General features: G+C 44.7%; 1 protein-coding gene and 1 non-coding gene across 4 annotated transcripts; both read right to left on the reverse strand.

Moving 5' to 3' along the window:
* Positions 1 to 4277: 4277 nt before the first annotated feature.
* LOC119172201 (uncharacterized) lies at positions 4278 to 26045 on the reverse strand. 3 transcript variants are annotated; one of them, XM_075893299.1, is made up of 3 exons: positions 25875 to 26045; positions 13167 to 13282; positions 4278 to 4746 (listed from the first exon to the last, which is right to left on the reverse strand). In XM_075893299.1, the coding sequence occupies exons 1-3, from the start codon at positions 25879 to 25881 to the stop codon at positions 4573 to 4575; spliced, it is 297 nt and encodes a 98-aa protein (XP_075749414.1). In that variant the 5' UTR covers positions 25882 to 26045; the 3' UTR covers positions 4278 to 4572. The 3 variants fall into 3 exon arrangements, with proteins under 3 accessions (XP_075749414.1, XP_037279125.2, XP_075749413.1); XM_037423228.2 differs by lacking the exon at positions 25875 to 26045 and adding an exon at positions 17367 to 17523 and having other exon boundaries at positions 4387 to 4746; XM_075893298.1 differs by lacking the exon at positions 25875 to 26045 and adding an exon at positions 15823 to 15954 and having other exon boundaries at positions 4387 to 4746.
* On the reverse strand, positions 7146 to 7218 carry TRNAV-CAC (transfer RNA valine (anticodon CAC)). The gene has a single exon. It is a non-coding gene; the product is annotated as a tRNA-Val (tRNA).
* Positions 26046 to 27360: the final 1315 nt, after the last annotated feature.

A 27360-nucleotide genomic window follows, 5' to 3' on the forward strand; every position in this document is an offset into this window, starting at 1 on the left:
GACATTCCCCTTTTGAGGGCGCATCGAAGGAAGAGCCATGATCCACCGCGGAACGGCAGGTTTGCAGTTTCCACTTTCCCGGGGCTGTCGGTGACAACTTACAACGCGCCAAAAGCAACACCTTCTGTGTCCAGATTTCGCACGGATCCAGTTATACTGACTTCCTTTACCTTTACAAACGGTTAAATAAACAAATGCAAAACATGTTTGTATCTCGTCTGAGGCACGTGCTCGTAGTTTGGCTATTCGCGCTTGAAACTGCGTGCATATCCGAACTGTGTTTAGCCGTGGCCACAGCCGTCGCCGTTATTGGCCAACACATCACCGCCATCATCATCGACGGTGGGTGGGATGGGACAGGGATTAACACTTTTTTCCCCGTGCCTAGCCCCAAGGAAACGCCGCACTTCCAATAAAGTTCATTCATTCATTCATTCATTCATTCATTCATTCATTCATTTGCGTTAAGTTCCGGGCACCGGCCACTCCGCTGTGGATTGCTCTCGGTTGTTCGTCGCCCGTCTCGCAGCTCAGCTGGCACGCGGTCGTCTGGAGCAGCTTTCAGCTCCTCACTTGGGTGCCCCATCCACTCTACCTTCGGGTGTGGCAACATGGGTGGCGCCCGCCAGGGCGCTAGAGGTGCGCTCAACATACTACCCTTCGCTATTTTCTTTCTATCTTTCTTTGTTTGTTTCTTTCTTTATTGAGTATCCCCTACATGGTTACGAGTGGCGCTGGCTCACACTCCCATGTTTACAAACACATAAATACCCAATAATGTGAATGAGAAATCGATCACCGCGGTTGCTCAGTACTAGAGATTCAGCATCGGACGCGTTATCCGAAGGTCGTATGGGTTCGGTCACTACCTGTGCCAAGTTATTTTTTTCATCTACACCAGTTCCTTTTAATTCATGTCATAAGTATCACGCCGGACAAATGCTGCATTTAACGTAGCATTCATGTCGCCCAATCGACCCGCGATCGATATTCAAGGCTCGCTTATTTTTCTATTTCATAATAATGACGTGTAAGTAATGTATGGCATAATTTACTTGCCTAGCACTGCTGGTGCTGGTGTCGCAAACGTTAGTGATGCCGTCGCTACGTGACTACAAACAACATACTTGCATCTTTTCTAGATACGTGAGCGCGCATAATATTACTACTTGTGTTTACTGTGTACTATGTCCGTCCGCCTCATAATGTTGTGCTGATTTTAAAGTGACATATCAACTTTCCTCATTCGCGCTTCGCATATCATCGATTCCCACTGTACGTGCATCTGCCAATTTTTTTTTCACCACGAATTACAGAGTAAAAAAAAAGAAACTTTCGAAAACGTGCCCCCCACCCCTCCCCCTCGCAAAACATTGCCACATACGTTCCTGGCAAAAACACTTTGGCTCGCTTAATGTAAGCCCTCTCTAGACCAACCAGTCATTCTGCGACCCGTTTAGTTATCTTCTCAGGGCTTTAACTCAAAGAAATGCGCTCGTCAAATGCACTCCTTTCACCCGGAATATTCGTTCCCACGCACCAGTGTCTCGTCATGGACGCGTTCGACGCTCGTCGTGTATCGACGTTTTCCACGTATACATCCGCGTGGACCCCAACAGGAAGCTCGCTTATCTCCGTATACTTGACTTTCCAGTGGCTCCGACCCCCTCCCCTTTACCCTTCTTCAGCGATTCGCTACGCTTGAAAGTACGCTTATCCATGCTTCAGTGCTCTAAATGTTCATCCCTGTGTCCCTTCTCTGTCCGTACCTAACCCGTTGCGCTTTAAAATATTCCGCGATGGGTATCCATGCCTCGTCCGTGCTATGGGACGGTGAGCCGACGGTAAATGCCCGAGTCGAATCGCGGCGCCACGGCCAACCTATTCACGAAATGTCATTTTCGGATGATCATGATGAATTTGGCAGCTCCCAGTAAAGTGCTCGCAGAGTGACGAATGACGCGTGGCCGGTCATAAACGATTCGCGAACGTGCCATTGTGCGCGCCCACAAAGCCCGACCTGGAAGGAACTGAGGCAGACATGCCGGACAAGCATGCGGGTGGCCTCCGGCGACGTCTGCGGACTGTTCGCCGATTCGCGTGGCCAACCGAGAAAAAAAAAGGAAGTGTTCGGTCGGGGAGTATTTGACTCGAAAACAGCGGTACTGTCAACGGACTACAATTATCAGACGAAGTTTTGTTGACTGCGCTTGAAAGACGAAGCTGTCGTTCTACTGATTGATGACGTCGGGGGCCCAGGTGCTTTGGTATGCGTAGCATACGCGAGAAAGTGTGGGTAAACTCCTAAGTAGACTGACTGAAAAGCAAAAGTTGATAGCCTTGTTTTTCTTTTCATTCGATGTATCCATAGATTAGGAAACGTTGGGGATACGAGTAAATGGAGAGTATTGTAGTATCTTATCAAGCTGCGAATCACTGAGAACATTCCATTGATAAGTAACTTTGGGGACGAATTACAACTCATTGTTAATGATTTTTACAAGGTCTCAAAGTTGAACACCAGGTCTGCAAATTGTTATGTTTTAAACTAAAGTAATGTGCAACAAACAGTCTGGAAAGACAACGGTGCTTTGCGATATAGCCAGGCACTATAAGTTGTGAAGGACTTAGGAAGGTTAGTAACCACAGAGCTGAACCATGAGACTCAAGTACCTAGAATTATGGAATGGGATGGGGTAAGCATTCTTAATCATGAATGATAGTTTAGCAATATCGCTCAAGAGGAAGATATATAACAGCTGCATCTTGCCGGCATATATACTTACCTACAGAGCAGAAACCCGTAGGTTTACAAAGAGGGTTCAACTTAAATGAAGTATGGTGCAGCCATAAAGGGAAAGCAAAATTATAGATGCAACCTGAAGGTACAAGAAAAGAGCAGGGTGGGTCAGGCAACAAACGAGTGTTAAGGACATCTTAGTCAAAATCAAGAAGAAATTGGCATTGCCAATGCACGTAGCGTGCAGGCAGGCTAACGACTGGATTCCAAGAGAAGGCGAACGCTTGAGAGGGAGTCAGATAATTAGGTGGGCAGATGAGACTAAGAAGTTTCCAGGTACAATGTAGCACAAGACCGCGTTGATCGGCGGAGTTGGTGGTCTTTGCCCTGAAGTGGGCACAGGCTGATGATGATTGTGATGTACATTATACCTGAGAGTCCATATTGAATACGTGCTGTGCGTATATGTTTTACAAGGATCATGATTCCTTATGAAAAGTTATATCCTAGTTTCCTGATAGAAAGGCAAGTATGAAATACAAGACACGAAAACGATATTTCTGGGATTTGTCCACTTGGGAGCCTTACACAAGCGTGAATTAGCCATTGTTGCTTGAATTTTTTTGTCAGCACATTAACAATTAGGTTCGCAGAAATAAATAAAGTATTCGCCAAGTTCCTTCTCCGCTGCTTGTCGTGCTGCATACTCCGTTTAAGATGCTTGTGTGTGCGCACGCGTGCGTGCGTGTGTACATGTTACTATTATTGCAATAGTACGCCTGTTGTTACAAAGGAGTCCACACGGGAGGTGCAAGTAATGATGCAATAAAGAACCTCGCTTTATATTAAAAATAGTGATCATGTAAATGCCATGATTACAATGATAATCTTGAACAATTACTACAGAAAATACGTACTGCTGGGGCGTGTACATTGTGATTTTTCATTTTTACAGCCTTATTAAACGACTTGGGCCTTTGTGAAGTCACAAAAAATGAAAATTGTCCGGTGTGGGGGGGGGGGGATTTCAACATAACCCTCTCGAAAATTTTAAATTTTGCTTAAGTATATAGGTGGTGGTAGTGGTTAGAAGATGAGAAAAGGCACCTAATTTCTGCAACCCGGTCGGGAGCACGGCGCAGTGCCTATGCTTATGTATACACGCACGCACACATACAAACGCGCACATGAACATACCTAAAGTATAGTTGAACCTCCCCCCTTCCCTAAAAAAAATTCTGACTACGCACCTGCCTCCGGTACTGCTGAGGAAAAAGCTTTCGGAGGAAGTTGCGGGGACCAATACGTTGACCGAGAAAGAAAGGAAGATTGCCTGCGGGTTCTCTTAGGCGAATACACAAGGAAACCTCTGAGTTCTTTTCTTTAGTTGCAGGTCACAGAAGCCAAATAAGACAATAAAAATCATGGATGAACAAAGTTCGATATAGAGAAATAGAAACCAGTTTCCATGGAAACCTTTAATGTGGTATGAAATTTTTGTATACATTAACAAAAAAAGAAACGTAAAGAAAAACTGTCCTTTGATCACTTTGATTTATTTTATTTTTTTACTTTAATTTTGTATCCTTTATGTAAAATACAGAATCGCGATGGTAACTCTCGCAATATCTCATCAATTTTAGCTATACATAGTGAGGCATACACGCCAACCCATTCGCGTGCTTACACACAAATGTGACTTCCTCAACTCCGACAATCACATAGACATCCATAGGAGCACGCCGTATACTGTTTGGAAGAGCATTCAAGCTCAGAACAGAGAAACGATGATCCTGCATATACGGCACGCCCTGACGGTAGTCGACATCCTTTCACGGCCTGAAGTTGACCGGGTAGACGGGCACGAACCTCTGGAAGTACCATGGGGGCGGGAAGTAGTTGTCCGGCGGGTAGACGTAACCCTTCCGGTCCTCTTTCTTGTTGATGCATCGCCCGCGCCAGCACACCATGTTCCCGCAGCAAGGGTAACTCCGCTGGATGCCGCACTGCGTAGCAGGACACAAAGGGTGAAATAGCTGTTGCTTAGTGTTACATAATGTATCAGTGCACTCTAAAAGTTTTTTTTTATTATGAACGCGTATGTGTGCATACACGCACACACATAAATACGCACTGACATACGCAAAAGAGTGTGAAACCCCTCAATTTAGCCCCCCCCCCCCCACCCAAAAAAAAAAAAATCTGCCTACATTCATAGTGCTGTCGTCAAATCTAACAACTAAAGTAAAGGTGCAGTTCAGCCCCGCTGCGGTGGTCTAGTGGCTAAGGTAATCGGCTGCTGACTCGCAGGTCGCGGGATCGAATCCCGGCTGTGGCTGCTGCATTTCCGATGGAGGCGGCAATGTTGTAGGTCCGTGGGCTCAGATTTGGGTGCACGTCAAACAACCCCAGGTGGTCGAAATCTCCGGAGCCCTCCACTACGGCGTCTCTCATTATCATACAGTGGTTTTGGGACGCTACACTCCACATATCAATAAAATCAAAAGTGCAGTTCACGTGGTGCGAGTCTACTTTCAGCCGCGATTTCACTGTTGTACAAACCAGCCGTACGGCCTTGAATTAGAAAGAGGGAAAGAAAGGTAAAAAAGAAGACTTTATTAGAACAGCGGCCAGTAGACGTCAAGACACAGTACACCTCCCACGTCGCGAAGAAACCCATTGTTTGGCTGGAAAGAGGTGGGGGGGGGGGGGCAAGTGGTGGTGCACATGCCGCACTCAAGATTACTTAAACATCTGAAACAGCGTATATGCTGACGGCGCCCGAAGTTCAGGGCGTTTAGTGTGCTTGGACATTGTCGGCAGATCTCGTTACTTTACGAGAATATTACTAGTTACCATATCCTGTGCTCTGGGCTCGCTTGATATTGTTAAAAAATATACAACGCGTTAGTGCGTTGATATGAAGTTTTCATGGTGACAATTACATTGCATTCATTTTTGATGACTCCATAGCTCTTGAATTCCTGGTCTACATTTCTATTATTGTTTTCTTTTCTAACCTGTACGCTCACCTGCTATGAACTCTGAAAGAGTGACAATGTTGAAAAATAATAAATAAAAATTATCGGCGTCTAACAGACGCGTATTTAAAGTTAGGTGAACTTAATGAAATTTGGTGTGCTTATTCGGTTTTTTCTACAGATTCCAAATCTTCTAGTAGATTTTCTGACAGCAGCATTATGGCAATATATATGCCATAACTAAAACGAGAAGCAGAGGAAAAACTAGAATAATTCAGCGTAATTATTGTGGGCTTTCGGCAACTTTGCTTTGTGAAACATAAAAACGAGATATGTGGCAACTATGGGTATCTTCAATATTGCTAGAAGTTGATTGATATGTAGAGTTTAACGTTCCAAGACTACCTCATGATTATGAGAGACGCAGTAGTGGAGGGCTCCGGAAATTTTGACCACCTGGGGTTCTTTAACGTGCACCAAAGTCTGAGCACATGGGCCTACAGCATTTTCGCCTCCATCGAAAATGCAGCTGCCGATCCCGCGACCTGCGGGTCAGCAGCCGAGTACCTTAGCCACTAGACCGCCCCGGTGGGACAATATTGCTAGAAGATGGTGGGACGGTGATAATGTTTACTTTCTCATAATGTCGTTCACCAAAGTATAATTCTGAGTAATATGTACGCAACAAGAAAAGTTTCACTCATGTCTGCATCTTTTTATTTCGCAATCAAAGTTCGCTCAAAAAACAACCAAATTGGCACCGCCCTGCAGCTATACCATTTCTTTCGAAATCTTCTCACACGCTTTGTTTTCGAGTAGGATAGCGTGAACTGTAGCGTAGGAAAGCAATGCTGCTGAAAAGCACCCTAAGAAATGGGCTAAATACATGTCTTAAAATTTTCATACCTTTTGTTATAATACAGCTTTTAAGAAATACTTGGAGCATTGAAATCTACAGAAAAATCTGAATAAACATATTTAATATCATTCAGTTCAACCAACTGAAGTGTTGCGAACACCGATCGAAGAAAAGTTGTTTCTGCACCGTGAACGCGCTGAGGGTTTGCTTCATGTTTTGACACCCTACTTGTGAAATAATGTTAGTTATTGTTTTTAATGAACCTCTGAAGGCCTAAAATAATGTTAACACTTTTGAAAGAAAAAAAAAGTCTACCAGTCTATTGTTAAACGTCACTCCCTAACACGTAACGAAAAAAAGAAAGCGTAAAGAATGATAATGTGGTAATGTGCTTTTGGCTCAGCTTGCACTGACGGACAGGAGCAGCTGGATACATACGGGTCCCGCAGCTAGACAACCGCCCCGTCTGGTGCCTCTGCGCACTGCCAACAAGGTTGAACCCAAAAAATGTTGATTCATCACCATCATCAGGCGTAAAGTGCGTTATAAAAAAAGAAAAAAAAATTGTTTCCGCCCGGGATCGAACCGGGGACCTTGCGCGTGTGAGGCGCACGTGATAACCACTACACCACGAAAACCTGAATGGGAGGCGTGCTTTCTGGCTGGACGCGAATACATTCTGCGACCGCGACCGCTTTTTTACTTTTTTGAAAGAGAATGCGTCTTTTTTTTTTTTCGTTTTACGTACACCACCTTTTTAAGAAACAAACGAACAAAACACTCGTGCATTTTTCTTTCATCTCTCTCTATTTTGTTATATCTTCTGGCTGGAGAGAGCACCAGGGAAAAAGAAAAGACACCTATCTAGTCTTTATAGCCTCTTCAGCATGTCGCCAGGCAGCGCGTTCACAGACCTCGTGAAACAACGAGCTATCCTACTCACATCTTCGAAAATCGGGACACCACGTAACCAACACGTGACTGTAATCATGGGACAAATGGCTGTAATGAAGATTTGGTTAAATAGCCATTTGCTTCCAGAAATTGCAGCCGCGTGGGCGCCCGGCGGGTGCAAGAGACGTGGCAGCTTGGGCTAGTTGGTATGACACGACGATAGCTAGAGCGCGAGAACAGATCGTCGTTCTGTTCTCGCGCTATAACTATCGGGTGCAAGAGGGCAAACGCTTCCCCCCACCCTCTCCGCCCTAGAATTTCGAATAATATTTTTGTATATATGCTGTAGCAATATATGATACAGACGTCGGTTTCCAAGCTCAGGGTCCGCATATTAGTGTGGAACAGCGTTCAGTATTGCTAACCAGCTTCGCACTGTCTCTATTGACTAATCTTGGTGGCCATAACATGTCAGTGAAGGACACGCCTCTCCCCTTCCCCGTTGATCTATGCACCCCCCCCCCCCTCATAAAAAGTTCTACGGATGCCCTTGGTTGGTGGCAGTTATAGTGCCTAGAATATACTGCCATATATTTCTAGACACTGTAGTGGCAGTAGTGCATGTTGCCTGCTTATTTTCTCTGTCTTTATATTTTTGTGCACACAAACCAAAAAGATAAAGAAATGAATAAATTGTGGTATAATAGAAGAGTAATACTACAAAATGTAAGGAAAAAAAGAAAGCAATGAAAACACGCTGAGAGCCTGAAACTGGACAAACGCGATTCAAAAATGGGGTGCTTCATGATAATCTCCATCAGCGTTTCCATTGAAACGCACTTGCGGTCACCTGATCATTTTATTATAGAATCATATTTTGCTCCGTATGTTTCCATTATGCCGAGTGCATCTTCTTTTCGTTCTACAAACCTGCTTCTTTTTGACATAAGCTGTTATCTACTCATTACCATTCTTCCAGGTTACTCGCAGTGGTGAATCCAGCGACTGATTTCAAAGGGAAGGGGGAGCGGGGAGCATTCCCTGAAGCCACGGTACCATGCTTGAAGTAAGTGCATAGGTAAGGGGGTCTCTATATGACTGCATTCTTACTGTTATCACGGGACTTTCACCCCTTAGGAGATCTCTCTAATTTATTGTCACCTCTGAAAAGACAACTTGACAAAAGGTGCAAACGCTAAGAACAAGAATGAGGGGGAGGGGTGGACGACCACCTCATCCCTTCCCCTCCCCTTTTGATCCACCAGTGCTCATTCTGGCATCTGCCTTCCCTCCATCAATATTATCAACCTCTCTCGCTTAGTTTTACGATATAGGGTGCTTTAATGCACTCACCCTTACTACTGCAGTGAATGATGTGGCGCCATCTGGTAGGTTGAAGTAAAGGCAATAACACAGTTGGTGGCGCACTTTTTGAAGCCAGAAAAAACCGGTAGACATTTAAATAAATGTGGAGATTTATCAAAAGTGACAAAAAATTACTGATATTTTGCACTACTCCGCCCTCAGTATGAGATGAAAGTACGCAAAGGATGTTTTCTTTTTTTCCATTTTTTTTTACCACAGATACGCACGGGATTCGTCATTGTTTTACCCGTTGAACAGGCATAAGCGTGGGCGAAGAGCGGTAGGCGCCGTCGACATACTAAGGCGCTTGTAGCGACGTCGCAACGCACAGACTCCGCCCAGCCCAAAGCTCGCCGCCGTCCTATATGATCACTTGACAACTGGTGCAGCAGGCTCCCCGATGATCTGTGCTCGGAGGCAGTTTTAAAGCCGCTGTGTCAGTTGTCACGTGATCATAGAGGGCGGTGGTGAGCTTTGGGCTGGGCGGAGCCTGCGTGCCTTGACGTATCTACAAGCGCCTTAGTATGTCGACGGCGCCTACCACTGTTCAAAAACATTCAATAGGTCTATAATTCGAGCTCTAATATTTACAGTTCCTTCATTCTTAGCGAGGGTCTCCTTCTGGCAGACTTGGTATTTTCAAGTAGTATACGAGTAATTATTGGTTACCTTCCAGCTCATAGGTGCACATGCTACGTGACGCCAAACAGGCAGATAATGATTGTGCCACACTCGCCGTCGTGGCTACTGGTGGCGCTGACGGACGCTCCCACGGTTAATGCGTTTAATGCGCATATATATCCCATAAGGTCGGCGAGTTGATAGCCGCCGTGGTAGCTCAGTTGGTAGAGCATCGGACACGTTATTCGAAGGACGCAGGTTGTTGTTGTTGCTGCTTTCCTCTGCAAATGGCTCGTACCCCAAGGAGGGGATTGACCGATTATAGGGTGAATTTGCCCGATACTTTCAGCATTGCGTCATTCCTAAAAAAAACTTTTGTTATTTAATTATGATTTGAAGTGCCAATTGCAAATTTGCAGAAAATCAAATAGAGAAAAAATTGTGAGACCATAATTTAGCCCGTAAATCGTTTAGTCGGAGTGATGTATTCCTGAACGGCGAATAAAACATCCCTGTGGCTGAAACCCAGTGTAGAGGCTGCAAATAAAAGAAGATCAGGTTGTTATAATTGCAAGCCCAGTTTTTGAAGAGGTTGTGCCAGTATAATTTGCCTGAATAAATGGAAACGGTGACAATATAATAAAAAATGACTTATCGTTTCCTCTTGATTACAGTAAATGTACACAGGGGAATTCAATAAACCTGATCTACACAAGTAAAAATTGAGGGAGGTAACGCGGCCAAGAAATTTTGTGATGGAAACTTCCATCTTCCTTGAATAAGACAGTCCCCTGCGCCAGGGAAATAACAAGTGGTTGTACTCCGGAGAAGCCATCAGTTCAGGGTCTGATAAATTTTGCCTGATTTTAAGTGTGCGAAATCGCGCCAACGTAATGTGTACTGTATGAGGGAAAATGGGAATGATGGGTGTCGAAAGTGATGCTTTCGCAAGAAAATCAGCTACTTCGTTTAACAACAAACCTTTGTGCCCTGGTGCCCAGATTAAATTAATACTTCAGGGATGACAGGGAGCCAATGATTTTAAATGTTTCAGTATGGGTAAGCGACTGGATGAGGACAGAGAAGAGCCCACTGATAATGAATCAGTTATGACTGCTACGACTGGAATGGAAGTATTTACATTTCGCAAAGCTAACATTATTGCCATAAATTCAGCCAAGAAGACAGGAAGAAAGTCTGGTAAGCGAAGTAAAAACGACCTATCAAGTACGGGGCAATATATTACAACGCTTGATTTTTCACTAGATTGCGATGCGTCCGTTGCAATAATAACATTTGTTGGCAGAGTACTTGAATGGTCCTGCAATGAACCATTTAAAATGCCTGTAGGTAATAGCTTAGCGTGAGTTTGGAAGATATCATGCTAAACAATTTCTGTAGAAATTTGTTGCTCGGTTAAGTGAATCAGATCACGAACTTGTGCATTTAGAGGCTCAAGTAACTATTGAACAAATACTATTTGTGGTTTGTGAAATATGGGCCAATTCACAGAGAATAAGTCAGGATTGAAAATAAAAATACTTTGTTCAGGGTGGAATGGTGCTTCTTATAGTCGTAAAAATGTCTGCACAGTTAGAATGTTAAAGCGACATAATAAGGTTGGTATTCGTGCTTCAAGGTATAACACTGCATTTGCAGTATACATTGGAAGTTCTATAAGCAGAGCCGTAAAGCCTCTCTTTCCAATATAACGAGCAGCCGAAGTTTGTAGGCTGGTGCACCAGAAAAAAGAACGCAGCCAAACTGTAACACAGGTCGGACATACATTTTATATATAATCAGACGTGCCTTCCTTCTCATACCTGATCTACAATTGCTCAACCTCCACAATACGTCCATTGCTCGTACTGCTTTTGTCATGATGTATTCAAATTGAGGACGCCAATTGAGATGTTCATGATACATAACCCCAAGGTATTTGAATGATTGTACTTGTGGGATATCTTGAAGCTTGTAATTAATAGATATGTGCACATGATCTTGGACAGGAAAAACGAGAATAGCATATTTACTGGTATTCAGGTTCAACAACGTCAACTTATATTTTCGTTCACTTTTACTTCTTCACATTTACATTTCAATTACTTGTAATACGAGTTCCTATACTTTCCTTGGTATGATTGTCCGTTATTTCTCATTGATAACTATGTCTAAGAAAGAGAACGAGCCGGTGAATGTACACTTCTTTCCTTCACATTAGATGTCATGTGCTTTTACTACAAACGAGCGACACAGCAGAACTTCTTATGAAACTATATATGTTATCTTAGTACAGACGAGAGTAAGCGTAAAATTCACTAGGAGATTAAATATGATGCTATTCGTTGTTCGACAGCGCGAGCAATTCATAATAACAATTCATTACAATTGCATATGTAACCTCGTTTTGCACTTGAAGAATTGTAAATGTACGATGTATGATCCGTTCGACTCTTGCCAGATCCCCCCGAGTGGGTAGGTGGCAATCATTCAAGGAGCATCATCATCATCAGCACCAGCAGCGTGCGCGTACCTGCAGTATGGTCCCTTATAGAATATACTAGTATATTATATAGGGACTATAGTACCTGTGTAATCTTATGTGCGTTTTAAGGGAGAAGCTCCTTAGTGTGTGGGTCTGTACATCCTCCGATAGTGTATGTAGCCACCGTTGGCATATACCTGAAAGAGCGGTCCTTAGAATGTTGGCTAGATGGCGGCACTTGCATATGATGAATACATAATGAAAAGATGTGAGATGGCTGTACTTGGAGGGTTCACTAGATAGACAAATGGACGGACGAACATACAGAAAGACGGACGGACAGACGGATGCACAGCCAGACAGATGGGCGGACGCATGGACGGGCGGATGAACAGACAGACAGACAGACAGACAGACAGACAGACGAAGGGACGGCCACACGGACGGACAGGTGGAAGAACGGCCGCACGGACGGACGCATGGAGGGACGCACGGAAGGATGGATGCACCGATGGTCACATAGATGGGCGGACGCATGGACGGACGCATAGATGGACGCGTGGACGGACGGAAGCAAGAACGAGTGGGTGGACGAAAGAACGGACTAACTGACGAACACTTAGCGCCCCCAATCATCATTCAATCCGTGGATATGCTGTAATTTTTTCGTTGATCACTAACAGGAAGCTACTCTTGCCAACGTCTACTGCTGTAACGTAGTATTGGCAGTGTTTAATACAATACTCAAGCTTTTGGAACGAATATATGCATCCCGCCTAATCTTAGCTACCTTGTAAATAAATATGTTGATAATCCCCCCCCCCCCTCTTTTTTTTTCATAAGGAGTTTCACTCTGCGGAAATATCAGCGCGAAAAAAGCAGAAACTGAAGTAATGAGCTAGTAAGGTCAATAAAAAATATTGAGAGCCTAAAAGAGAAGAAGTGTTTCCGCCCGGGATCGAACGGAAAACCCACTGATCTCCACTAGTGGAGATCAGTGCGAAAACCTTGCGCGTGAGGCGCACGTGATAACCACTACACCACAGAAACGGAGCTGTGGTGTGGTATCCTGGGCATGTTGCCACATCGTTACACACTCTCAAACTGAAATTTCGTTCTGAAGCGTGGTTTCATAATAGCATTTTTTTTTTCTATATTGGAGGCAAGAACTTTTCCAAGCGAAATCCTATATGTAAATATATACGCCATGTATATACGTACCTCTTGATACCATGACCTGCAGGCGGGTGGTCCTGGTGGGTACTGTCCTTCAGCGCCGTCCCACAGCATTGCAAGCAGGAAACAGGCAACTAGGAATGCTACCCTCTTGGTGCGGTCTGTACATGCAGAAGTAAGGGAAACAAGTAAGTTGGAACACGAAATTTTACATCACGTGCAGTGGGGCAGCAGGATGCCATTTAGTGCTCAATCCAAACTTCGTTACTTTACATATTCTTTAATCGAATTCGAATTATGCTTATGTAGTGTTACGAGACAAATACATGACAGTAACTTGCTTATGCAAAGTATTCGGTCTGTTACTTTTATTATGGCCACCACAGTTCTATCTTAAGTATTTTTTTTTGGTTCATGGTAATGGTAGTGGTGGTGCATGGTGTTTACCAACGTGAAGGCCCATGAATGGACCAATGACGCCAAGGCACAAGTAATGTGCATCATTGATTTTGTTACCGAAATTCTTATGTGCGAGGCCCGGCTGAACTGTTATTGCTTAAAAAAATTACACCATCTCCAGCCAAATGCAAAGGGCGGCGTTAACGCTGGCGTTCATCGCGGTGTTGTGCATACGAGAATTAAACCTGGGGAAGTGCAAAGCACGCAGTGGTAGACCGGTGTTTTTTACCGTACAGTAAGGGTGCTCACGTCGCACACCGAATTGAACTAAGATACTTGGCATCTAAAAGATCTTCATGCCTGCTGTCTTTTATTTTTTTAATTTTTACGCTAAATCTTTCTATTGTAGGAAATTTGGGGGAGGGGGGAGATGAGATTAAGAAGTGTGCAGGTATAACGTGGGAGCATAGAGCGCAGGACTGGATTGATTGGTCGAACATGGGAGTCTTGGAGAGGCATTTGCCCTGCAGTGGGCATAGTAAGGCTGATAATGATTATGATGACGACGACGATGATGATAATGATTCCTATTGTATATTAAAGATATATTCAATTGCAGTGAAGAAGTCCGGAGAGGCCCCGCCAGGCAGCGGATCACAGCAGAGACTAAAAATATAGTCCCGCTTTTGCATGCCCTCGGCAACGTTCTCCGAAGGTAGTCAGGCTTATGACGTCAGCCTGGAGCGCGCGCTCATTGGTGCAGGCTTCTGGGCATCCGCCTTTGTGCAGGAAATGCTGCAGACTCCTAAAGTTATATCATGCTGAATCAGCACGCATCGGTTCTCGCTGGATCACGTGAGCTAACAGGTATAGGGTGTTATGAATGCTTCAGATGTAAAGTTCATAAGATCGCTAAGGAGTACCGATCGACATGCGTTCATGATGTGAGGAAGTCCTATACTTAGTCGTGTTTCGGTATCCCTCGAACCCGTAATTTATTCCCTTCCTTGTTAGCTTCCGTCGTTCTATATATACCTGCTTAAATCCCGAAATGATTATGAGGCGCGTCGAAAGCGTACAGGACTCCGCATGGATTTTGGCCACCTGGAAATCTTTTCAATATGCTCCTAAGGCACACGTGTTCTTGCATTCCGCTACACCGAGGCAGGGGAACTCCCCACATGTCACCTAAAAGGGCGGGGAGGAGGGGCGTAAAGTCGGCCTCATACTTTCCATTCACTTGGGTAGGAGACGCCACAATGAACGTTCACCTAGTGTACCTTTATAATCTATCCGCAGGGAGCATATACAGTAACTCTACATTCATCTAGTGTCCCTATATTGTATGCAATAACTCTACATTCGCCCCCTCTCAAGAGGAACCCAGAGTGCGTACCCCTATATGGCCGCCACTGTCGTCTAAAACCTGCATTTCAATAATCCTGCACTGACAGGACAGGTCTCATTTAGGGAAGCGTGGGGCTGACTTGAAGTCCCCCTCGGGTGATTAGGGTAGGGGCCCTCCCCATGCCCCCCCCCCCTGCCCATTTCCTGTGTGTTTGCCTATGTATTTTTATGTAGTTATAACAGAAAAAGAAGAGAAAAGTGAGCCCCGTAACAGTCTGCATCTGGTGCGACACCTCAACAGTAGCTCATAAGGGATGGGGGTAAGGAGGGATTAAAAGGATAAACTTGAAAGGTAAATAGAGAGAGAGAGGCGCAGAGACAGGGAGCGACGAAAGTAAAGAGAAGATAGGAAAGATGAACACGGTCACAGAAGTCCGAGGACGGGGCACCACTGGCGAGAGCTCTTGTTGGCAACATGAGATGGCGTAGGGCTAATCCAGTCGGCCAGAGCTACGCTGTCGTCGTCACCGCGGGGACCGGCGTCAGGATGTGGCATAGGACCAACCCAGTCGGCCGGAGCTGCACTGTCGTCGGAGATCGCGAGGGCACAACCGGTCGGCATGGAATCCAGCGAGCGAGTCCGCCTATGTATGCATACGTCTGTTATAAACGCGCATCTGAGGTATAGCGCATCCAGTACGGGACAGAGAAGAAGACACATAACGCGAAAATCCCGCCGTGCAACCTTAGTCGAATATATACGCGCGCCAAGTTCACATTTCAGCCGTCCTATAGGAAGGGCGTCGACAAAGAAGGCTCGTATGTCGCGTCGTTGAACAGGTATTTACGAGGTAGTCGTCGTGCACGCGTCGACAAACGTACGGCTGCTTTGTGTACGTACGAACCGAAAGCATGCATGTATATATAGAGGCAGCGATAGGCGGGATCCACTTACGTTGAAGCATATTCGGCGCCGACGCGACTTGGCAGGTATACAGTACACTGCAGACGCTCGAGCTCTTGCGTCGAGAGCAGTTCGATCTCTGCTGTCGAGCTGTCACTAATTGCGTCACTGTGCGGAGACGACTGGAACGACGTCCTTGCTGAAAGCACGAGACGCCCTTCTAGTTAAAGAAAGCGTCAGCGCTATATGGCAGTTTCTTGAAAGTGAGGGGAAATAATGCAGCTACCTGCAAATCGCGAAATCAAACTTTGTTATTGCTGCTGCTGTTACGTACGCTTGAGCCCACGCACATAAGAAGTAGCGTCGCTGACAAGGCCGCTGTGCACTCCGACTTTTTTTTTTTTTTTTACAGACGCGGGATAGATTTCAAAGCCCGGTTGACTTGCAGGGGCGTAAAGACAGATGATGACTTTTTCCTGTATTGCCCAGGCTCGTTGTGGAGGTGGACGCACGTCACCGAGAAACCCGAGTTCACAATATACGCCTTGCTGTTCTTTCACACTCTTTTGTCACAGCTGAGCAGTTTTGCGTAAAGCATCCTTTTCGGAGTCATGCGCCTGTGCAACGGTGATGGATGGCGATAGAACACACAGGTGCAGGCAGTGGTTATAAGGTGTAGCATGCACGAAAGCGAACCGCTCAGTAATGAAATAAAACACTTTCGGGATATTGAAGGATAAAGTTGATAGTGGCATGCTGTTTACGTGAGCTTTCTTCTCCTTTTAACTTTTTTTTTCATAATTCATCGTCAGTCGAAGGCGGGCACGTGCACTCATCATTTATTGTAACGTGTTATATCTGAATTTTGTTAAACAATAACAATGCCAACTAAAACCGACGAAATCTTTACGACTAGCCTATGAGATAACGAGTCAATAGTTTGAAACATTAAACTCTGTAAACCATTCGGCGCAATTAAGCACAGTGAAACTAATTACTTTCAATAAGAAGAAAAAGAGGGGGAGAATGCGAAGCAGAACAATTAAAGAAGAAAAACAAGCGAAGTAAGCTGTGAGATGAGAAGTGAGATGTCTGACATAACCTTGTAATTTTGTGACGTCGTGGACTGCCGCTAAAATATGGAATACGCACACAGCTGCAGTCATGATTGCAAAAAAAAAAGAAAGTTCAAGGAATTATACGGTGATAAAAGTAAACTGGTCACTTTACGCATACATCAATCTAAAAGCTATAGAATACAAAGAACGCCATGGCAATAAACATGCAATAATAATAAAAAAGGACAGCGAAGTTATAGGGCTCACATAGAGAGAGAGGGAGAGAGAAATATTCTAATTAAGAGCAGGAGAGTTTTTCCTGCAGCTTTTCGCCTGACACACTGCTCCAGTTGCTGGGAGATGATTATGATGTATACGGTGATAAACGCATCACACATGCAGTCACGCACGTATGCTACACTATCTAAAAAGCTTAATGCAGCCTTGTGGCTCGCAAGAAAGTTAATAGCGCTTTTACGTGGGCGCCAAGCAAACACAGCTGTATTATGTAATAGAAAGGTCACCTCCCTCACTCACCGTTTTCGCGTCCCGACGCCATCCACTCCGACTAACATGTCGATTACGCCAAAGGCGATAACTTCGCGGCTCAGCACCACTTACGCATACCTAAAATTTAGCAGTAGCATGCATGTCCAAGCTGGAGCATTCACTAAGAGGGAATCATGCACTGTTCCCGCATTTCGCCGCTCGACATAATGGCTTCTGTCGGGCAGGAAAACGAATGCTGCCGCTAACGAGGAGGCCCCATGCGGAAACACTGCCGCCGACGGGTAGCGTCCTCGCTCGTCTTTTTTTTTTTTGCGTGTGTGTGCTTGTGCCATTCGTACACGAACAACGCTTATAATGCAGGGAGGAGACACATTGGTGGCTGTGCGCGCCGGCGAACGTCCTTTGACAGGTGATGGGACACGGAGCGTGCGCGCTAGTACGTACGATGGCGCGTGCATGGCGGTCGAACGACGGATGCCGGTGCATTCTGGCTCACGTATGCAGTGCAGCGTTGCAGTTTTGCAGCAGTGAAATCACGCATAAAGAAAAAACTAAGCCAGCTTCACACTAAACTTGTGCTCAGTGTGAAGCATGCAAGGGTGGAGCTGGGCGGCCTCTTTTCGTTCGGTTTTCTATTTCTTTCCTCCTTCCTTTCTTTTTTTTTATTTTTCCAACTTTTCTGTTTTTATTCGCTATTAATTTCTATTTCTTTCTTTCGTTTCTTTCTCTCTCTCTTTATATTTCTCACTTGATTCCTTTTTTTTTCTTTTCCCTGAGTTACGCGAAGCGACGACAGCATACGACCACCCGGGCCCCTGAAGGGCTTCGTCATCCTCAAGGCTCTCGAAAAGCAAGAGGGACAAGACTTGTCCCTGGCACGAGCGCGCGCTCAGGTCAACAGAGGGCTATGCTGCTCGTGGTATTGCCTCGAAGTTACCAAGGCTGTGTACCGTAAGCGTACGCATACACAATGAACGGATTCAGTCAATACGTATTGAACTCGAGCACACACACACACACACAAAAAAAAAACGTCAGTTGTGCTACGAGATATGTCTTCTATGCATGGGGACTAGATGATATGTGATTAGCCCCCCTAGCCTGCATACAATCAAAGAGATAGAGAAATAACGGAGGCTTCGCTAATTGAGTCTTATTCATACCAGTGAAGTTTGCATAAACTCACCTTCGATCGCCTTATCTCGAAAAAAAATTGAATTTTTAAAGGCAGCCATGATAACTTAGTCATGAATGCTTTGAGAATGTTTATTACGGACCGTCGCGTGTACTTATTATGGAGTCGCGTGGACTTATCGTTGTGTGCGAGAGTGGGTGCCAAGAGTCGTCAGAGTTTATGGAATTCAAGCTGACGCTTAGTGGTGAGTGATGCAAACACGACATTGCTTTTTTATGAACTTTTTTTTTTCTTTTTGCTGCTTTCTAGAACTAGAAATGATTCGCTCCTTACCTCCCCTCCTTCATTTTACATTATTAGACTAACCATTGATGTAATTACTAATACGTATAGCTGACCCCCGTCTGAGGGCCACTGTCTTCTTCTCTGTCTATTTACCAAAATGATTTTTTTATTTACTACCCTAAAATGTCAACAAAATAGCATACAGCCTAAAGGCAGTGCCCGTCTATCCTTTAAAAGCTAGAAACTTTCCGAATTTACTTTTCATGTACTCCAACCAACCGCGACGTACACGCTCAACGTGCGAATCACATAGAAGTAGCCGATTAGTCGGAAAACAGGTGCCGCAACTCGTCAGTTTACAGGAAACATCAAAGTAGGAGTGCGGCCACTCGAAATCAGCAAAACTCTGACATTGCGAACACTTAAATTTGAAGCCCACAATGTCAATATCGAGCGTGACAGGAAGAAGTTATATAGGAGAGAACAAACGTGCGGAAAGAAGGGTCATTCAAGGCACTGATCCGGTACAAGCTTGCAAGGTCAGAAGTTCTAAACCACACAGGTTTTTTTTTTTAATAGGGAAATTAGATTTCAGACAACTAGGGGAAAAAAGGTGAGGCGAGCTACGATCCAGGTGAAGTTGGGAGCTTATATACGGTCAGGTGTTTTTTTTTTTACATTGCTAATAAAGTGCAACAGAACATATACTTTGAGATAGCGCAGCAGCTAAGCATGCCATGACAAAATTCGGCTCGAATAGAGATGCCGAACCATTCCCAATGGTATATCTGCTTAAAATGCATGAGGAATCATTAGGAAAGAAAAAAAAGAGGTCTGGAATGTGGCCTCACTGGTGACCATCTGCTGGTAATGCACTCCCTCACCAGAGTAGGATTGGCCACGCTGGTGCAGTACCTGGCCACAACCTCCCATGAACACAGCAATTAATTCTTGACCATCAGTCCCCAGCAGCTGCAAAGCAACTGTCCAAGGTGGTGGTAAGACCTGTGACGCAGCGGAGGGTGCTAAGATTCCCTGGATATGGACAGGCCGCCACTGGATGGCTACTTTCAACACTAGAAAGCTATCTAGTGAGGCTAGTCTATCTGTGCTATTCGAGGAATTAGAGGGTGTTAAATGGGATGTAATATGCTAAGCGAAGTTAGGAGGACGCGTGAGGCTTACACAGTGCTGAAGAATGGACACGTCCTATGCTACCGTTGATTAGTTGACAGACTGTTGCTGGCAACATAGAAGACTACTATAGCATCAGTGAGAGGGTGGCAAGTATCATAATTAACTTTAACGAAAGGTACAAGATGAAGGTGGTGCAGTTCTACGCGCCTACATCGAGCGATGATGATCATTTGGTTGAAAGCTTTTATGAAGACGTAGGGTCAGCCATTACTAAAGTAAAGACACAGTATACTATTCTATGGGCGACGTTAATGCCATAGTAGGCAAAAAACAGGTCAGAGGCCTTGCAGTGGGGGAATATGGCATCGACTCTAGAAATGCCTGAGGGGAGTTATTAGTAGAGTTCGGAGAACGTAATAATTTACGGATTATGAATACCGTCTTCAGAAAACGGGCTAAGCGTAAGTGAACGTGGTGAAGTCATAATGGCGAAACTAAAAATGAAATTGGCTTCATTCTGTGTGCACACTCAGGCATTGTACAGGATGTAGTAGTTGGCAAGATTAGATACAGTGACCATAGAATGTTAAGAGCTTGTATACTCCTAGAAATAAAAAAGCAAAGACAGAAACTGATACGCAAGAAGCCGATGAATGAGCTGGCGGTGAGAGGGAAAACACAGGAAATCAGTGTTTTGCTTCAGAATCAATTCGAGGCACTAAATAAGATAACTGACGTTAGCTTCGACACAATGAACGATAAAGTTATTAGTACCATCAAAGAGTGCGCAATTGAAATTGGAGGTTCAGTCACTAGATGGGAAACTGGCAAACTATCTCAGGAGACAAAAAAAAATCTTATTAAGAGATGACAAAAGATGAAAGCCTCAAATGCAACCGACAAAATAAAGCTAGTGGAGCTTCCGAAGTTAATCAATAGACGTAAAGTAGCCGACATCAGGATGTATAACATGGAAAGAATTGAGCGGGCTGTAAAAAGTGGCAGAAGCCTAAAATCTGCGAAGGCAGACTTGTGCATAGGCAAAAATCGAATGTATTGAGAAACAAGGAAGGCAATGTCATAACCAATATAAATAGTATTAGTCGAGATGGCAGAGGAGTTCTATAGAGAGCTGTATAGCCTCGGAAGTCAAACGAACCAGGATGGTATTGGGAGAAACTATAATAGTTCAAGAGAATTCGACATCCTACCAGTAACGACAGGGGAAATAAGGAAATAGAAGGAATGCAAAGAGGCAAAGGCGCTGGTGAGGATAAGGTAACAACGGACCTCCTGAAAGATGACAGAGAAATTGTGTTAGAAAAATTAGCCACCTTATATACGAAGTGTCTCTCGACGGGAAGGGTTCCAAAATATTGGAAGAACGCCAACATCACCTTAATCCATAAGAAAGGAGGCATCAAGGACTCAAAAAATTACATGTCGATAGCTTATTCTCTGTTCTCTACAAACTATTTACAAAAATAATAGCTAATAGAATTAAGACAATATTAGAGTTCGATCAGCCAAAGGACCAAGCAGGATTTCGTGCCGGCTACTCCACAATATACCATATTCATACTATCAATCGGGTAATAGAGAAATGCGCTGAATACAACCAACCCCTATACATAGCTTTTATAGGTTACGAGAAGGCGTTTGACTCAGTCGAGACATCAGCAGCAATGTAGGCACTACGGAATCAGCGCATCAAAGAACCCTACATAAACATACTGGAAAAAAATCTACAGAGGATCCACAGCCAACATAGTTCTCCATAAAGAAAGCGAAAGAATCCCAATAATAAAGGGTGTAAGGCAGGGAGGCACGATCTCTCCAATGCTATTCACCACGTGTTTACAGGAAGTATTCAGGACCCTAGACTGGGAAGAGTTAGGGATAAGAGGTAATTGAGATACCTTAGTAACCCGTGATTTGCTGGTGGCATTACCTCGATGAGTAACTCAGGGGAGGAATTACAGTTTATGGTTACTGAACTGGTCACGGAAAGCAGAAAAGTAGGTCTGAAAATTAATACGCACAAAACTAAAGTAATGTGCAACAATATCGGCAAAAAACAGCACTTTGTGATACGTGGAGAGGCGCTGGAAGTTGTTAAAGAATATGTCTACTTAGGACAGGTAATAACCACGGAGCCGAATCACGAGATTGAAGTAACTAATGGGTTGGAGCACAATTGGCAAGCACTCTCCAATCATGACTGGTAGATTGCCACTATCCCTCAAGAGGAAGGTATATAACAGTTGCATCTTGCCAGTACTTACGCAGCAGAAACCTGAAGGCTTACAATACCCCTGTCACACGGGCACCCGTGAAGACCGTTTAACTCCCTCGTCTTTACGACAACGAAGATGCGGTTGGTGTCACACGGCCACCCTTACGCAAACGAAGGTGAACGGAGCATTTCGCAAAGGAAGTTCAACGATCTCCCTTCGCAGCGGAATGAGGTACTCTCGTCCTCAGCAGTCTAGAGGTCAGAGAAAAATTTCGAGCACTAAGTGGCCGCAGTGAAAGAATAATACATCTTAGCAATATCAAACGTTCTTTCATTGTAGTACTCATTCACAACGCGTGTTTGTTTACAATATTTACGCCCGCCAGAGTTCACTTACTCTCAACACCGATGCCATACACACCGTGCCTCGCGAGTCGGGCCGGCCGGCGCCAGCCGATCAACGTCATTACCAGCGCAATATCGCACCACTTCCTCACGTCGTCCGCTGTGTAACTCATGGCTGAAGAACACAAAATGTGCGCTCACGAGGCAAGAAAGCATAAGAGCTTTCGTACCGGGCATGTACACAGGCAACAAAACAACTAAAAGCACAGTGTGGCCAGCGTCACTAGCAGCATTGCTACAATTAGCAAATGCGTTTTTATTTGAAATTATTTTTAATGGTTTGTTAGGCGCATACCTACTTTATAGTGCTTTTTGTAAAAACCGCATAACGAGGATTCACAAAAAAATCAATAGGGATCAAATTAGAATACTTTTCCGAATATCAAACAGTGCCAGCTGAGCCCCTCGCGGTAACTGTTACAACCTTGTCATTGCCGTGTGACACTGCCACAACTCCTTCTCCGTCGAACCCCCTATAGGGGAGATTTACGTTGACGATGTTCAACGGAGTTTGGTGGTGGCCGTGTGACAGGGGTATTAGTCTCTAGCGGTGCGCCGACGTTGACTGTCAGCGCTTCCTCTAGTTCGGTCGAGGGGCAAGGTTTCTTTTAGCGTTGCATAAGTGGTTGCCAGACTGGAAAGAGGGTTCAGCTTAAATTTAGGATGACGCAGTAATAGATGGAAAGGAAAATGATAAGTGTAACCTTAAGAGACAAGAAGAAAGCAGAGTATAGGTCAGGGAACAAACCGGGGTGTATGATATCATAGTTGTCAAGAAAAAGAAATGGACATGGGCCGGGCACGTAGCACGCAGGCAGGATAACTGCTTGTCATTAAGGGTAACTGACTGGATTCCCAGAGAAGGCAAACGCACGAAGGGGAGACAGAGAGTTCGGTGGGCCGATGAGATTAAAAAGGTTGCGGGTATAACGTGGCAACGGAAAGCGCAGACCAGGTCGATTGGCGGATCATGGGAGAGGCCTTTGCCCTGCAGTGGGCGTAGTCAGGCTGATGATGATGATGGTGGTGGTGATGATGATGGTGATGATGATAATGGATCGTAATGTGCTTATTTGATGTAGAACATGGTACCAAAGCTGGTTGTAATTGAACAGGTGCCAAAAGCCCAATGTAGCCAAAGTAGACATGTCATTTAATGCTAACGCTAAATTTCTAGTCAAATAGAATAGAATCTGTACTATGATTAGAGTATTCACTACCGATAGACAAATGAAACCATTTCGTATAAGTGAATCATAAACTTAAATGTATAGCCCGCAAATAGCCATGGCGCCCCTTGGAAAAGTCATCGCCAAACATGTTGAAAAGTAGCCAGTTTGGCACAAAGTAGCCACCAACAGCACAACCCTGGTTCTTGCCATTCCTTTAGGTTTTCCTTTCTTTCTCTCTTATTTTTTGCATGTTGTACATAAAAATGTGTCCGGCACGGAAAGTTAAACCAGGTGTTACTACGTGCCCTGCGTGTCTTTCATTAATTGTAATTTCGTCCAGTTTCTGTTAGCGAGAACGAGAATGAAGGCGAAATAAGGACAGCGTTATTTAGACGTTAGCTTTCATGGACAATCAAGGGAGACAGCTGTTCTTCTTCTTTCTCCAAATAACAGTGCAGTGAAGTATATAGAAGTGCGGGGTGATTTCATTTTACTCGTATCCCAGCGACCTCACAGAAAGGTAGAACCATATACCATATATACCGTAGACGACTATATCAATCATCGGATAACAGTAAGTGATCTTCGCATAGGAAATGAGCCATACGGTGTTGTGAGATCAACCTGATATAAACAAAATAGTGCCATTGTTAACCATTGTTAACCGCAGTTCCTGAGCTGCGAAGTCTTGTGGATGCAATATTTTGCGACGTTCGCATATGATTCGAGAAAATTAGACACGACATGGCACCGTGGAATATTCGTCATTTCACGTTCTGAACATCTTTATTGCTCTTTTAGACCATCTTGACATTCGCACACTAGAATAATACTGAAGGCTCTCTTGATATGGACCACGTGGCTCAATGAAATCGCCCGATATCGTCTCAACGCCACAGGATTCGCTAAACGTGCGTTCCATGGGCACAGCGATGTCAAGTATTCTCGCCAGGCTCACCGGTGCCAATTTCGTCGCCATGTTGCTGTGACATGCTTTCCCATAACAGTTTTACCAGAAACGGCCCCATCACAGTCTCGTTCGTCATCAAGAATGGTACCATGCGACATTGACCGTGTTTCTTCAAAATAATTTATATGAAGACATCGAGTGCTTGTACTTCTTCCAGGCAAGCTCCAGCTATAGCGACGAGGGCATTTTTTCCAGTGATGATGATATATGCAGATGAGGAAGATGTGCTCGTGGCATTGATCAATATGAAGAAGATGAAAGACACTCGATCAAGTGTTTTGATAGGATCGCAGGTTTATGGCAGACGAGCGCTAAGTGCCTACTGAAATTGGTCGACTAGACAATTGCGTTCATACATTGTTCCGGGTATCACCATCTTCCACAGATATATGTAGTTACCAACGCATAATAAATGAGGTGCGGCAGTGAATAAAGTACAAGAAGGAACGTGTGAGGGGCGTAGTCGGCGAGGGATTTGGGGGGGGGGGGGGGGAGTTATAGCTTCTTTTAAATTTTTTCAATTTTGCACGTGTACGTATATACACACACGTACGAACAAATGCAAATGAGGCATGGTTTACCCCCCTCCCCCCTATTGGAAAAAAGTTCTGCAGCGTTTGTTCATTTCAGCGACAATACGTACTCCCCAGTAAGTGAAACTTGTAAGCTCTAAAGATTATAGAAATGTCGAGAGACTACATGTGCCCATATATCGCAGTCAGGCCAAAAGTAAATGGCCTCCAATACCATCTGCCCCGCCGTGGTGGTCTAGTGGCTAAGGTACTCGGCTGCTGACCCGCAGGTCGCGGGTTCAAATCCCGGCTGCGGCGGCTGCATTTCCGATGGAGGCGGAAATGTTGTAGGCCCGTGTACTCAGATTTGGGTGCACGTTAAAGAATCCCAGGTGGTCTAAATTTCCGGAGCCCTCCACCACGGCGTCTCTCATAATCATATGGTGGTTTTGGGACGTTAAACCCCACATATCAATCAATCAATCCAATATCATCTCGCTACCCCTGCAATCAGCCGGCTCCTGGTCGGTAAGGTGCATTCATTATTTAACATTCTTTCACCAAGAAACCTTTTTGGTTCCCGCAGAATGCATAGACATGGTATGCTTAAATTAAGAGAGTCAGATGAAGGCATATTTAAAGCAGCCAGAAGAGATAAAAGGCACTGCTGTTCAGTTACTTGCCTGCCATGTCCTTCTAGCCAGTGGTGCGGCAGTCGTAGGTCCCGACGATCGCCGTGTCAATCTATCGTCAGATCAGTCAACAGCTCGAGTGACACTCATGGCATTTACACGGCTCCCTTGATTGCAGTGAGTGATATACGTGGCATGTGCACATGTATACCTGGCGGGTCTCTTCGCTCCACTTTTCTTGGCTTTGCATCCCGTGTCGATGGCCCGAAAAACCGATGTGGTGGCATCAATAAGCATTCACGGCACGGCGCGCTGCGATGTTATGCTTGCGCGACTATTGGGCGGAAGCTCACTGCGGGCTTTCCGCATCTCTGCCCGGCCACCGTCCCGTTTGTTGCACCCACACTGATAAACCCCGCCATTTGTATATACATCGACGGGACGCGGTTTAGCCATGCATGAAAAATGCGGTGCCGATATTAAAAGTCGATCGTTTGCAACAACTTGTATACACCTGACAAAGAAATGGAGACAGCACGTCGCTACAGCGTGTAGTTCGGGCGTTGACTGCACGCCACGCACATAACGGTGCCTTTGTGTCGAGAACGTAATTAAGAAAATAACTAAACACCGCTGGACAACCACTACCATGTTTTATTTGTGTATACTTATTTTTATACCGTGTTTGGGAGGTGCCAAGGATCTTGTGTCAGTGAATTACCCTTTTGCAGAACCGAAAGACTCGCTTTTGCCACCAAAAGAGGCTTGGTTAGAGGGAAAAGGCGCGAAAAGAAAATGCAGGTGGCGACACTGCCTGGAAGTTCACGCACTAATAACCCTATAACGCCACAGCCTTCCGACGCCGTCAACTAGGCTGTGCGTAAACTAAAACAGTGTATACACTTCGTAAAAAATTAAGTACATTGTTGTCTGAGAAGTCCTGGCGTTGCAAGTTTCAGTCAACTGTTCAGCCAATGAGGTCGAGATACAAAAGATCAACACTAAAATCTGTGACGTCACGCTGACACAAATGTGCGCAAAATTTTGGAATAACAGTTAAAATAGGCTTTGCCCTTTATAATTTGGCTTTTCTATTCATAAACTTGTAATGGTAAAATTGATGAGATTAGAGTATTCAGCGGATAATTTATCAGCTTAAATTGATTCATTGTTTCACTTTAGCGTGCTTTCGAATTCTTCATTTCTTGAAGGCTACGGCGTCTCTCGTATACCATATAGTGGTTTCGGCACGTTAAATCCCACATATCAATCAATCACGGAGAGGGGGGCAACCTTGCCCACTTATCTGTCCACGTGACCTACTCCTAATACTTTTTAAATGCGAAGCATTTCTTAGCGAACTTCGGTGACTTTGAGCCTGCCTGCCTGCCTGCCTGCCTGCCTGCCTGCCTGCCTGCCTGCCTGTCTGTCTGTCTGTCTGTCTGTCTGTCTGTCTGTCTGTCTGTCTGTCTGTCTGTCTGTCTGTCTATCTATCTATCTATCTATCTATCTATCTATCTATCTATCTATCTATCTA

The sequence above is a fragment of the Rhipicephalus microplus genome, chromosome 4, assembly GCF_043290135.1.
Source record: "Rhipicephalus microplus isolate Deutch F79 chromosome 4, USDA_Rmic, whole genome shotgun sequence".
NCBI lineage: Eukaryota > Metazoa > Arthropoda > Arachnida > Ixodida > Ixodidae > Rhipicephalus > Rhipicephalus microplus.